Source organism: Alternaria hordeiaustralica, assembly GCF_023758085.1.
Source record: "Alternaria hordeiaustralica strain BMP 2776 chromosome Unknown scaffold_8, whole genome shotgun sequence".
NCBI lineage: Eukaryota > Fungi > Ascomycota > Dothideomycetes > Pleosporales > Pleosporaceae > Alternaria > Alternaria hordeiaustralica.
The window spans coordinates 233,589-246,875 of NW_026056780.1; the positions used below are offsets into that span (position 1 = coordinate 233,589).

General features: G+C 53.7%; 5 protein-coding genes across 5 annotated transcripts; 2 read left to right on the forward strand and 3 right to left on the reverse strand.

Annotated features, from left to right (window-relative positions):
- Window positions 1-115: 115 nt before the first annotated feature.
- On the reverse strand, window positions 116-1,297 carry J4E84_004950 (uncharacterized protein; the record flags this gene model as incomplete). Its single annotated transcript, XM_049387550.1, has 1 exon — window positions 116-1,297. The coding sequence occupies one exon, from the start codon at window positions 1,295-1,297 to the stop codon at window positions 116-118; it is 1,182 nt and encodes a 393-aa protein (XP_049244528.1).
- Window positions 1,298-1,596: 299 nt separating this feature from the next.
- Window positions 1,597-3,367, reverse strand: J4E84_004951 (uncharacterized protein; the record flags this gene model as incomplete). The annotated part of the gene is made up of 2 exons (XM_049387551.1): window positions 1,597-3,117; window positions 3,365-3,367. 2 exons carry the CDS (start codon window positions 3,365-3,367, stop codon window positions 1,597-1,599), a joined length of 1,524 nt encoding a protein of 507 aa, XP_049244529.1.
- A 437-nt stretch (window positions 3,368-3,804) lies between these two features.
- Window positions 3,805-4,962, forward strand: J4E84_004952 (uncharacterized protein; the record flags this gene model as incomplete). The annotated part of the gene is made up of 2 exons (XM_049387552.1): window positions 3,805-4,887; window positions 4,942-4,962. The coding sequence occupies 2 exons, from the start codon at window positions 3,805-3,807 to the stop codon at window positions 4,960-4,962; spliced, it is 1,104 nt and encodes a 367-aa protein (XP_049244530.1).
- Window positions 4,963-6,731: 1,769 nt separating this feature from the next.
- DBP5 (RNA helicase required for poly(A+) mRNA export) lies at window positions 6,732-8,258 on the reverse strand (the record flags this gene model as incomplete). The annotated part of the gene is made up of 3 exons (XM_049387553.1): window positions 6,732-7,001; window positions 7,054-7,975; window positions 8,020-8,258. The coding sequence occupies 3 exons, from the start codon at window positions 8,256-8,258 to the stop codon at window positions 6,732-6,734; spliced, it is 1,431 nt and encodes a 476-aa protein (XP_049244531.1).
- A 598-nt stretch (window positions 8,259-8,856) lies between these two features.
- Window positions 8,857-11,431, forward strand: J4E84_004954 (uncharacterized protein; the record flags this gene model as incomplete). Its single annotated transcript, XM_049387554.1, has 7 exons — window positions 8,857-8,898; window positions 8,951-8,977; window positions 9,076-9,260; window positions 9,311-9,653; window positions 9,700-9,780; window positions 9,826-10,963; window positions 11,028-11,431. 7 exons carry the CDS (start codon window positions 8,857-8,859, stop codon window positions 11,429-11,431), a joined length of 2,220 nt encoding a protein of 739 aa, XP_049244532.1.
- Between the last annotated feature and the right edge of the window lie 1,856 nt (window positions 11,432-13,287).

Genomic DNA, 13,287 nt, shown 5'->3' on the forward strand with positions numbered 1-13,287 from the left:
CATGGAATATATCTCTCGAGCATCGATATTGTCCTAATCTTCTGTATCTTAAAGTCGTATATACATCGTCTTGTAACTACATCTATACTCTTCCTCGGCGCTACACACTACCCTTTCACCTCCGCCTCCGCCGCCCACCCCTCCCGTCCCTTTCTTCATCGTTCTCCGCCGTAGCAAATAACGATCCGAGTCCGCTCTTGTCATGACCAGCACTCCCACCGCCACCAAGCCACGACGCCACCGTAGCCGCAAGTTCATCTCTCTTCTGTTTCCTCTCTTCCATTACCGACTGCCGTTGCTGCGTCACGGTCCTGAACCCCGGCTGCCGTTGCATCACAGTCCTAAACCTCGCAAACCGTTTACCTACCTGCAACGCAGGGACAGTCTGATTCCGCACTGTCCGGCGTCCAGATGGGTAGCGTACAACATGGACAGACGGACTGACGCGTCGGATGCGCCTGCGCCGCTGGGTTTGCACGATGCCTGGCTTAGCGTTGATCCATTTGCGTAGGTCACGTTTACGCTGCCGGATGAGAGCTTTGATACTCCTGACACGCTTTTTGAAGGCTCGCATCATGGATATCGATGTCCGGCGCGCTTTGTATGCCATGTCCAAGAGGACTTTGGGTGAGGTGTCGGGCTTCAAAGATACGATTGTAGTGTCGCGGCCCCATCGGCGCAGGTGTCGCCATTGCGTTTGCTGTGTACGTTGTCGTTTGTGTTGTTGTTTGCGTTGCTGGATTGTATTCATGATAGTGCGTGCTTCCTCAGTCAGACGGAGGATGTCTCGAACGGCGTATCCTAGAGTTTGATTGAAGGCTTGCGCTGTTGCTAGCTTTGAGACAGGCATTCTGCGGATGTGTGGTTTGGTGTGTTGAATGGTAGCCATGATGGCTCTGGCCTCTTCAGTCAGGCGGGAGACTTCAGAGACCGCAGGTTTGAGTTTCTCGTTGATCTCGACCGCTGTGGACATTCCGTAGGAGGTGAACTTGCGGATTGGCGCTCCTGTCGCTGTAGGTGATACCGCGGTCGTCTTGTCTTTCTTTCTGGCACGATTTTCTTTCTGTGCCGCTCTTTCAGCCTTTTGCGCTTTCTTCTTCTCCCTCTTCTCTGCGTTCCTCTCTAGCCTCTCTTCCTTTGGCTTCTCTCTCTCCTTAGCTGGAATCCTTCTCACAAGCTTGCGATTGATGTCGTCCAAAACGAAATCAGCCTGTTCCATCAGATCCGCTGCATCAACCATAAGCGTCCTGAACCTCACAGCCAGCAACAGACAGTGCCGCTGTCGAATTCCTGACATGACAGCTGTATGCTTCCTCTTCTGTTTATCGAAGAGCTTCTCGAATCTGCGCAATATTGCGTTCGCTGTCCGAACACGGAGCCGGCCGGAAGTAGATTGGCCTTCTATCTTGAGCTTGCGAACCAGTTCCGCTACTGTTAGTCTTGGAGGGGTCCGCGGTTGCTCTTCTTGCTGAGATGGAGACGTGCTGGCTACTTTCAGAGTTGACAGATTGTGAGTCGGCACCTGCGTATGAATGGATGGCACAGATTTCGGTGTATTTGGGTCATGTTTTGACTACCTGGGCTATCAGAACACATTCATGGGAAGGTCGAGTCCACATCAGGCTCACCTACGTCCTCGTCTTCGTTCTTGTCATCAAGCGTTGCTCCATTCTTACCCATCGTCCGAAAACGAGAAAAGGGAACATCGACCGTAGTAGTGACGCTGTGGAGCATGCTTTCATCTACCCGAGAGTGCTGTGTAAGCGTCATCGCTCCTTCACTCAGTGCACCAAAGCCAGGAAGACACAATATCTTGTCTCCTTTGGTCTGACTGTCTTGCGACAAATCCCCGGGGATCGAGTCCACAGTGCTAGGAATTGTGCCCACCTCCCAGCCCCAATAAATCTTTTTCCCAAATGCAGCCCATCTGATCGTCCCTCTGTGACCGGACTTTTGAGCCAACTGTTCGAGATCTGATTTGGGAGAGATGAAGAACTGTATCGAGTCACCGTCTCGCACCACGGGCGTAAGAGTTGACTCGAAGTTTTGGGGATCACTGATCATGCTGAGGAAATCGTTATCCTTTGGTGAGTCTGCAGCTGGACTGGCCGCTGCAGGATCCAACGATAATAAGCCAGCTTTCTTTCCCCATCCGCCTCCACCACTCAAGACTCGATGGAGACGTGCTCCTTCAGTAAGTGCTTGCGACACCAGCGTGTTATAGAGAGGGGGATCACTGCGCCATAGACGCTCCCATGCATTTGTATGCTCGGAGACCGGACTTTGATTGTCTGTTGGCAAGCCAGAGAGGATTTCATCTGTTCGAGCGGCAATGATGGCCCTCAGCTCATCGGGTATCACTAATGCCCAAGCTACAGTCGCTTGCGCAGGCTGTCCTCGCGATTTGAAGAATCTGGGAACAACATTTTCAAGTTCCGACGAGGCCTGCAGAGATTTACCACCAGGCCCGATAACCCTGCGGATGATGTTGCCCATGCAGCCGTTGACTGTGCGGGGCATTGTGAGTGGAATTAACGGAACGTGGAGAACGGGAGTTGAGTCTTTCTGTTCCTTGACTAAGCGGATTCCATGATGAGAAACGTTGGTCTTGGATACAGGGGTCATTTGACGATTCGCATCCAGGGTCCAAGTCGATAGGATCATCGTGGATGGCAAGCCTGTCTGGAAGACAGTATTTGCAAGAGGCAACCGCAAAGTGTCACGATAGACGGTGTCCTTGACATTGTGTTCGGCAAATATGAAATCGATAGCGCTCTTGTCCAATGGTGATAGTTCGTGGGACGGTACAGAAACATCGGACGGGAGAATCGCGTAGGATATTCCTTCGAACCCGGCGCCAGCAAGAGGCGGCTGAGTAGGGTTCTTCTCCCCAACCCTGCTGACGGGGAGTTTGTCTACGACAGCACACAGTGCATCTATGTGGAGGTCCGGTGTGTCTGCCGCATTTTCGTAAGCGCGCAGAAGAGCGTTACGGAGGAAAGCATCATCGTCCAGCAAATAGTGCGCATACGAAGGCGTGACGAAGAAGACACAGAAGGTCCTTTGGCGGGCGACGTCCAGTGGTGGAGGAGCGATGTGCTGAACAAGATCGTGTGGCTGGAGACGTTATTAGATAATGGCAGTGGTTTGGAGCAATTTCCTTACATGGGATTCCACAGACGGTGGTACAATTATGCCGCAGTGCCGACGAACGGGCGCGTGATATGCTTTGAATTGATCGAAGTTTGCGCGTCTATTCGGTATGACTGAGGGACAGCGCAGAGGGCGAGCGGCGGCAGCGGCGCGCCTCAAGAGTGGCCATTGTCGCGCAACCAGTAGAGGCATTTGTCGAAGCTCAATTGACCATAGTGAAGCATGGACGTGGTGTTGAAGATGCAGATGCAGGTGGTCATGACGCACCATCCGCAGCTAGCAGATCGCACTACCCGCGATGCCTGCAGGGCCTGGAGACAAGATGCGTACGTAAGCAGAGCCGCATCTCGCGACAACGGGCGTGGCAGCATGGCAAGCACTCCTGTCACCTGCCAGCCCGAGCATTGAGCCTGTCAACCGACGCGTCTATACTCCCTGGAAGCCCTCCGGACGCTTGCCATCCACTCGGGCGCCTGCACACGCCCTTGACACTTTTTGGAGCGCCGGCCAGGCCACGTCTCGCACACACCTCCTTGCGCCGACCCACGCCCGCACCATCACCACCGCCTGCCTCTGCTTCTGATGCGCCCTTCATAGACCCCTCCCATTTGGCAGCCGCGGTTCGCCTTCCTTCCTAATCGTCCACCCACCATGTCACGCTCGTTCCGTCGCTCGAATCCCATTACCATAATCCTTGCGGGCATCCTCTGCATCGGCTTCTTCGTCTTCTTCTTCTCTGGTACCGATGTGCCGTCCATTACCAGAAAAGGAGGGGGTGAGGTAGCCTCGAACCCCCTCTCGCCACCCTCGCTACCGTTCCGCAAGTCCAAGGCGAATGCTCCACAGGCCGCGCCGCCCGTCGTACATTACTATATGAACAACGTGACCAACACGCGCACGCCAATCGAAAACGAGGAGACGGTCCTGATCCTCACCCCATTGGCCAAGTTCTACCAAGAATACTGGGACAACCTGCTCAAGCTCAACTACCCACACAACCTCATCTCCCTGGGCTTCATAATACCAAAGACAAAGGAGGGCAATGCCGCATACGCAGCGCTACAGGCGCAAGTCACCAAGACGCAAACTGGATCCAAGAAGAATCGCTTCTCCGCCATTACCATCCTCCGCCAGGACACCGAGTCCCCCCTCCAGTCGCAAACCGAAGCCGAGCGTCACAAGATGGAGAATCAGAAGGCACGACGTGCAGCCATGGCCAAGGCGCGCAATTCGCTCCTGTTCACAACGCTAGGTCCCACAACCTCGTGGGTCCTATGGATGGACGCAGACATCGTCGAGACACCACCCACTCTGATCCAGGATCTGGCCGACTACGACGTGCCCATCATCGTCCCCAACTGCTTCCAAAGATACTACAATGAAGATAAGAAGAGCATGGACATCCGGGAATACGACTTCAACAACTGGATCGACAGCCCTACAGCCAAGGACCTTGCTGCTAAGATGGGCAAGGACGACATTCTGCTCGAAGGGTACGCCGAGATGGCTACATACCGTAGCCTTATGGCTAAGATGCACGACACATCGGCGGACCCCAAGGCAAAGATCAAGCTCGACGGAGTCGGCGGCGCTACTTTGCTCGTCAAGGCGGAGGTACACCGAGACGGCGCCATGTTCCCACCGTTTGCCTTTTACAACCTCATTGAGACGGAAGGATTTGCCAAGATGGCGAACCGACTGAACTGGGAAAGTTTCGGACTGCCAAACTACCTTGTAAGTCATTTTCCGTCCTGTCACACAGACATTGCTTGCTAACATTAGTCTTAGGTGTACCACTACAACGAGTAAGAAGATCCGAGGCAATGTACAATCTATTTGCAGACTGCTTCGTTTGGCGGTCTTGGGCGGCGTTTGAGAGGGGGTTTCCGACTGCCACATTGTTGATATCATGAGCATTGCATGTACGAAAATAGTCATGCATTAGGGGTATAGAAGGCTTGCTGGCAAGAGATATACCAGCATCATCTTTGAATTGGATTACGAAAGTTCCTACTGCATCATCTCGAAATTACTGATTGATGAGCATTGCGGCATGAATTAGTACCCATATATCCAAGATGTTTCCAAGCAATTAGTCTCGACCATGTGGGCTGCGGAGCACGCTTCGTTCCAATAGGCCAGTGGCAGATGCGGGTCTTGCGTGACGACCAGGCGCAATCACGCTACGCCCATCTTTAGATCTAACATGCCTAATCAAGAGACTCTACAAGCATCTGAATATTGTGGCAGCATGCATCGACAGACGCATGCGACACTGAACCCCGCGGGGAACGGATCGTCGCGTGCCAGAGCTCCGGTACCTCGCCCGATCCACCTCGGTGCGGGATGACACTTCGGAAGGCATTCCCTCGACCCAGCGACGACCATTCCCACGACTGAACCTGTACGGGACGACCGGAAATTTCACACAATCCCCACCGACCAGTCTCGTAACCCGCACGAATCGAGAAAGAAGAGGAAACCATGGCCGAAATCGCCGGCCCCCGTAAACGCACCTCCGAACGCGACGCCCTCCCACCACGAACCCACAGCGGCGCCTCGGAAACCTCACCTATAGTAACGAGTTCGCAATCCCATACCAAAGACTACAACTCCATCTCTCCCGATATCCGCGCACGCGACCACTCCACCTCCACGTCCACCACAACGACTAAACCCGCGAACCCGTCTCAAGACCCCAACGGCGCGTCCTCCATACCGCAAGGGCCCTCCGCCACGGATTCGGGTGCGCCACAAGAAGGCACGGCAGGGACGTTGCAACCCGCCGTTGACCAGCGCCGACTAAACGGCCATGCGAGTGTAGACCACCGCACGCGGAGTGCAGAGCGAGAAGCGGCAGCGGTGGAACAGCGCGAGAAAGGGTGGTGGAGCGCGTTTTGGGAGAAATACGGGAGTGTCGAGTTGGATAATAAGGGGAGTGTTGCTAGGGATCATTTGGCGCTTGGTAAGAATAATCCGTTCCTCCCGACTGCCTCCTGTGGATGTGAATGGAGGAAGATGGGCATGACGATACTGACATGATACATAGAACGAACGTTCCTAGCCTGGCTCCGTACATCCCTCTCCTTTGCTTCGATCGGCATAGCGATAACGCAACTCTTCCGATTAAACACTTCGATAGCGAACTCGCCGGATTCATCTTCTACGACCTCTCCACAAGCGAAACTGCGGCATTTGGGGAAACCGCTGGGCGCGACGTTCATCGGCATTGCTATTCTCATGCTTTTGATAGGGTTTCATCGGTACTTTGAGGCGCAACATTACGTTATACGGGGCAAGTTCCCGGCGTCGAGAGGCAGCATCATCATTGTCAGCGCCATAGCGGGCGCGCTAATAGCGAGTTCACTCATCATCATAGTGGTTACGGCGCCGGGGGCGTTTGAGACTTGAAAAGAGAAGACTTGGTTTACTTTGCTAAGCTTGGGTATCTTTGATTCATTTCCATCGTACGTGGTTCTTTTATCTCTTCATAGAGGTCAACGGCTGCGTTGCCCCTGTCATGTGTTCGCTATTGCTCAAAAGCTTTGTTCCCCCACACATAGTCCTTGATTTACGCCCTAGCCTTTCATCTCCTCCGTTGTCTTGCCCGCTCGCGACGACTTGATGACACCCTGGATCAGTTCTTCGACCGCGTCCCAGTCCGATGTGTCGATGGGAACTAGGTCCGTCTTGAAGTAGCTCGCAATGTAGTTCAGCTGTGTCCAGCTGTTCTTATCGTGTACGAAAGTAAGGGCGACACCGACACGTCCAAAACGACCGGTACGACCAATGCGGTGGAGGTATGTCTCGGGGTCTGCGTCCACTCCGTTTGCCATGGTCGGGACGTCCTAGTAGAACAGTTAGTACACCTTGTAGATATTCTTTTGAATTATAACTTACGTAGTTGATAACCATAGTGACTGACTGCACATCGATACCACGGGCGAGAACGTTGGTCGTGATGAGAACCTTGGCCTCTCCGGAGCGGAACTGGTCGATGATGCGATCACGCTCAGGTCCTTCCAGGGCACCACTGAGTTGCGCAACCTTGTGGCCTTCCGCAACCATGCGCTTCTCGAGCTCCTCAGCAGTCCTTCTGGTCCTGACGAAGATGATGGACGAGGCTTGTGTCATCAGACCGTAGAACTTGAGCAATGTCGCGTACTTGTCATTGTCCTTATCGATATCAATGTACAGCTGCTTAATACCCTCGATGGTCAACTCCTCGTGCGCTAGAGTAATTGTATTCGCGTTGGGTGCGAAGCGCTTGGCGTATGCAATGACCGTGGGTGGGAAGGTAGCGGAGAAGAGGACTGTCTGGATGTCCTTGTTCAGAAGTGACTTGACGCGAGTGCATTGCTCGCCCATGCCCTGCTGATCCAACATGTTGTCGGCCTCGTCCAGAACCAGAATCTTGATGTTCTTTGGGTTGATAAGACGCCGCCTCAGCATGTCCTGAACAGTTCCCGGTGTGCCGACGAGAATCTGTGCGTTGAACTGTTGTCCCCTTCGCGACGGGTCGGGAATGGCAGCCATCGTCTTGAGGCCGTCCATGAACTGACCCATGTGTGTAATGACACCAAGAATCTGACGGGCGAGTTCTCGGCTAGGCGCGAGTGCCAGCGCTTGCGGCTCGGGGTTCGAAAGGTCGACGCGAGACAGTATGTTGAGCGAGAAGGCGGCAGTCTTACCAGTTCCGGATTGTGACTGCGCGATCATGTTGGTGGGCGGGTTCATCAGAAGCAGAGGCAAGGCCTTCTCTTGAACTTTGGATGGCTGGGTAAAGTTCATGCTGCGAATGCCCTTGAGGAGTTCCTCGGAGCTGACATTGTTAGCTAGCCCGGTGGGTGAGCGCAGTCCACTTACAGATTAAGCTCCTCAAACGACTTGACGGAGTACAGCGGGTTGTTGGGGTCTGCCTGCAGGTCGGCGAGCTTGACCTCGACTGCGAACTTAGGCTCAGCCAGAGCAGAGCCGTTTCCAGGTGGACCGCTACCATCGGTCTGAGCTTTTTCGAGAGAAGACTCCGGAGCTTCTTGGGATTCCTGCGCGGGAGTCTCCTCGGTCGGCTCCTGCTTGATGGGGGTTTCTTCTGCCGCCGACATGGTGGGCGAGTGCGGGTCGCGTTGCGGGCGGTGAGGTGAGGAAGGTGCGACCGTGGTGATAGTCGCGGGAGTTTGCTGAGCGGAGCGGATTGCTATGGATACAAAGTCGTTGCTCGCTCAAGGTGGTTTGGCGCAAAGTGTGAGGTAGCTGTGTTGTTGCAGGTACAAGGGACGCGTTGGAAATTGTGAGAGCTCCAGTTGTCGACTTTGGCGGGGCTGAGACGCTAGGCAGCTTTAGCGCGCAGGCCGCATGAACAGGCCCCGAGCATGTGTGCAGGCGCGACCGAGTGAAAGCGCTCAATAGCCCTGTTCCTGCATGCCATTGTAGTCGGCGGGTACCACTATTCACCACACCACATAATACAATACGAGCAGAAGATTACCAAGATCTAGCGTCACAGATCCCGGGTTTCCCTCCTCGGCACGCACCGCCTCGTTGCCATTCCTCCTGCCCCACTAATTGGGCTGCCGGTAACCAAGACGCCTGGTGTACTCCGCGTATCCCTTCCCGCCCTCGCCCCAGCACTCCTTCACCCTCTATGTCTGGGGCCCTAGTCCCCTCTCTCCACGTGCACGACCCATTCACATCTCAGCAATCATGGAGGTCGACATTGCGCCCCAGTTTGGCGCCGAACTGAAGGTATGCGGAGTTGGAGCAGCACCTCCGAGCATGCGCTGACGGGTGATCACAGGATGGCTTCAAGACAGTCAACGCTTGGGTACGTCATACACACTCTCATACACTTCCGGGCGAGAACAGACATATGCGCCGCCAGCTACGTGCCTTGCGCTTCGGGTTACTGACACGCGACTGCAGGTCTCCGGCGGCATCTCCTGGCTGGATGACATCCAACAGTTCTACCGAGAACGAAGCGCTATCGAGAAGGAATACTCGGCAAAACTCAGCGCACTTGCGAAGAAGTACTACGAAAAGAAGGCAAAGAAGCAGAGCAGCCTCAGTGTTGGTGACACGCCTACCGTTACTCCAGGCTCGCTCGAGAGGTATGACGGCCGTCGCATGAGGTTTGGGCGTTACTGACACATCCACATAGCGCTTCTATGACCACATGGGGTGTTCAATTAAGCACCCTCGAATCCCGCGCCTCCGAACACGAACAATTCGCTGGCGCTCTCATCACCCAGCTCGCTGACCCCCTTAAGGTCCTTGGTACCCGCACCGAGGAGCTGCGCAAGCTGCACGGAGACTATGCTGCTAAGCTAGAGAAGGAGCGCGACAACCAGTATGGCGAGCTGCGCAAACAAAAGGGCAAATACGACAGCGTCTGCCAGGAGGTTGAGAGCCGGCGCAAGAAGGCGGACGGCGCATTTGACCACGGAAAAGCCAAGGCGCGGAATGCTTTCGAACAGCAGCAGGTCGAGATGCGCAACGTCAAGGTACGTAGCATGCCAAATCTCACATGTCATACACTGACCACAGCAGAACACCTATCTCATCAGCATCAACGTAACCAACAAGCAAAAGGAGATGTACTATCACGAATACGTCCCTGAGCTACTAGACGTAAGTCAAGCCGCAACATCAGTGACGCATGGCTAACAGTCACAGAGCCTCCAGGATCTTTCGGAAACACGGGTTAACAAGCTGAATTCGATATGGTCACTCGCCGCTCAGATCGAAACCCAAACACTTACGCGAAGTACCGAGTATCTGAAGCACCTCTCTGCCGAGATCCCGCGAAACAACCCTCTTCTCGACTCGATGATGTTCGTACGGCACAACGCTGGCTCATTCCAGGAGCCTGGTGACTTCCAATTCGAGCCCAGCCCGGTTTGGCTAGACGACAGTAGTATCGCGGTCGACGATTCCGCGACGGTATTTTTGCGCAACGTTCTCACGAAATCGAAGACGTCATTGGGGGAGTACCGACGCGAGCTCGAGAAGAAACGTAAAGAAGTTGAGAACGCCAAAACCGTGCGCCAGAACATAAGGGACGGAAAGGACAAGAGAGATGAAGTGGACATCGTTCGCGCTGTCTTCGCTATACAGGAACAAATGCATGAGGTTGAGAGACAAAAAGTCAGTGCCGAGGTGGAGGTTTCGACCATCACTTCAGTTGTCGGTGACTTGAGCATTGGCGCAAGAAACCACAACTTCAAGTCGCAGACATTCAAGATACCTACGAATTGCGATCTATGCGGAGATCGAATATGGGGACTGTCCGCGAAGGGGTACGACTGTCAAGACTGTGGCTATACGTGCCATAGCAAGTGCGAGATGAAGGTTCCCGCCGACTGTCCCGGCGAGCAGTCCAAGGTGGAGAAGAAAAAGTTGAAAGAAGAAAGGCAGAAAGCCGCGCACGCAGTGACAGCGACGAATGGCGCCGCGACGAGTTCCAGTACGAATCTACCCCCACTGGGGAGAAGCGACACAGTAAACTCCATGAACACCCTCAGCTCTGGCTATTCGGCTACTGCGCATCGGTCAATATCTGGAGGCATGTCGCCTACTGCCGAGGAAACTCCACCACCACCAGAGAAGAAGGCGCCGACCGTACCGGGTGCTAGGAAAAACCGGCTAGTTGCTCCACCACCTACGCAATACGTCAAGAACGACGAGGACATACCTCCGCCCACACCCAAGTCTGCAGAAGCGAAGGGTAGAATGCTTTACGCCTATCAAGAGAATGGAGAGGGCGAATTGACTGTTGCAGATGGTACGGATGTTACCATTGTTGAACCCGATGGTATGTAGTTGACGCTTCTCATATTTCAGGTCTCTTTCGTCACTTTGCTAATATTCTGCCACAGATGGTTCTGGATGGATGAAAGTCCGTGCTGGCTTCAAAGAGGGTCTTGTTCCAGCAGCGTATGTCGAGATGACGGTGGCGACACCACCTACCACTGCTTCTACATTCTCATCAGCAAGACCTGACTCTACGTACTCTGCATCGTCGGCATCGACCACCAACTTTGCCGCGGCTGCCGCTCCCGGTAAGAAGAAGGGACCCGCCGTTGCGCCGAAGCGTGGCGCGAAGAAGTTGAAGTACGTCGAAGCATTGTATGACTACACTGCGCAAAGCGACGCAGAGCATTCCATGTCAGAAGGAGATCGCTTTGTTCTCATCAACATGGAGGCTGGTGACGGCTGGGCAGATGTCGAGAAAGACGGCGTAGTACGCAGTGTACCAGCCAACTATGTTCAGCAAGTCTAGATCACTTGTCTAGCAGCAGTTCGCGAGATGAGCTTCTTCTGATTGATTAGTTCGTTGTCTACAGCGTAGGAGTGTTGGAGAAGAGCTACCTGCATGGAGTATCGCTAAAGTATCTGTACATACCTGAAGGCATTATTCTTACCAAATCTGTGTGTGCATCTGTAACTTGTGCAGTTGTCGCAGTCACAAAACATGTCGGTCACGCTGTGGCACTACGAGCCCCTGCATCTCGGGACGAACATGTGGGCCCTGATTATTAGCGCAAAGCCTTTTCATCTCGTCACGTCGCTTCCTTCATCTTTCCCCCATCAACCTCACCATCACGTCTCGTCGCATGAGTCTCGCGTTCTACTAGAGGGTCCCATGATCATATTATACCTGATGTGGCCCGCTGCGCCAAAACCCGTAACACACGACAACAGGGCTGCATAGAACACGAGCTTCGGGTGACCAGCGCGCTGCTACGTCGCTTACAACATGGCTGCTGAGTCGTCCTATGAACCTAGAGTACTGACACTCACCGATAGTGACCAACTGCTGAATTCTGTCGAAAGAGAAGACAAAGCAGGTTACGTATGCGCCGACACGCAGACATTGGGCTTTCACCTTGTTCACACACAGTGATTCTCGAAGTCTCCCATTGCACGGCCAAATTGCGCAAATTACCGTGATGATATACGTATTCTGTATACATTCTATGCGACAGTAACATCGGGGTAACGTCACCGCGCATACCAAGACCCCAGGGCAAGCCAGCGCCTATTAAGACGGAGCACCGCACTACTGTCAGAACTGGCTTGAGCCATTCTTAGTACAGTCCGACCATTTGACTATCTCTCGGCTTCGACGCACGTTCAGCTTCTTCTCCGCGTCACTCGTGTCTTCTCGCAGATTGCGGGCGCGTCCGGCTCTTCCAAGTCTAACCAAAACTTCGATGTCGCACTGCATATTGACAGGAACTACCACTCTGAGCATGTACCAATGCCATGCGCAGATCAACATGCCCTCAGGAACCCGGTGCTTCTCAGTCAATCAGCGCTTTAGCACTGGAGACACCACGTATCTCCCATTTGCTCTCGGCGTACTTTACGTCTGGACGCATGGCAAATTGGCAGCGAAGGCGCACTCTTGTCCCTTCGGTACACGTACGTATGTGGTACAGACTGATAGCCTGCTCAGATAATACCCAGCTACCTATGCCACGCAGCTCGTTCACTAGCCCGAAAGGTCATATGAGCGAGCCTCCTTTGAGAATGGTAATCTATCTTTTGATTGTCGTCTCCGCCGTTTACGCTATTGAATCGATTGCCATATTCACATTCACTCTTTTCAACGCTCTCCTCCACAGCTAGGATATCTAAGCGGTGTAAGCACTCTCTTCACCATACCACACACTCTTTCCCGTTTCAGCGATCGATCCTCGTCTATTTGCCGAAGAGCTCCAGAACGCAGTAGGCGCATACCTAACTCATTGCTCCTTCTTGGCCAAACGGAGCAGCCACGCTAGTGAGACCCTGTCTTGGCACCACGATACAAACAATACTCACCTCACCTTCGCTCTTGTGTCTTCCCACTACGCTCGTTACCTATAAGTCAGAACCGACTCAGTCGCCTTCACGCCTCACCGGTCATTCTTTCGTGTCTTCACCCGGAGTTTCATCTCCATTTCGCTCCTTAGGCACTGCCAGTATCCTTCTCTGCTACTTCCCCGCGTACTTCACAACAACAGAAAAGCCGACAAAATCGAAAGCAGTACCGCGACACCGATCGTTCTGTCAAGAACTTGGAGGAAGTAACTGATTAAAGGGAAGAAACGGTCAGTCGCTCTGCGTCACACTACTTACTGCCGCATTGGC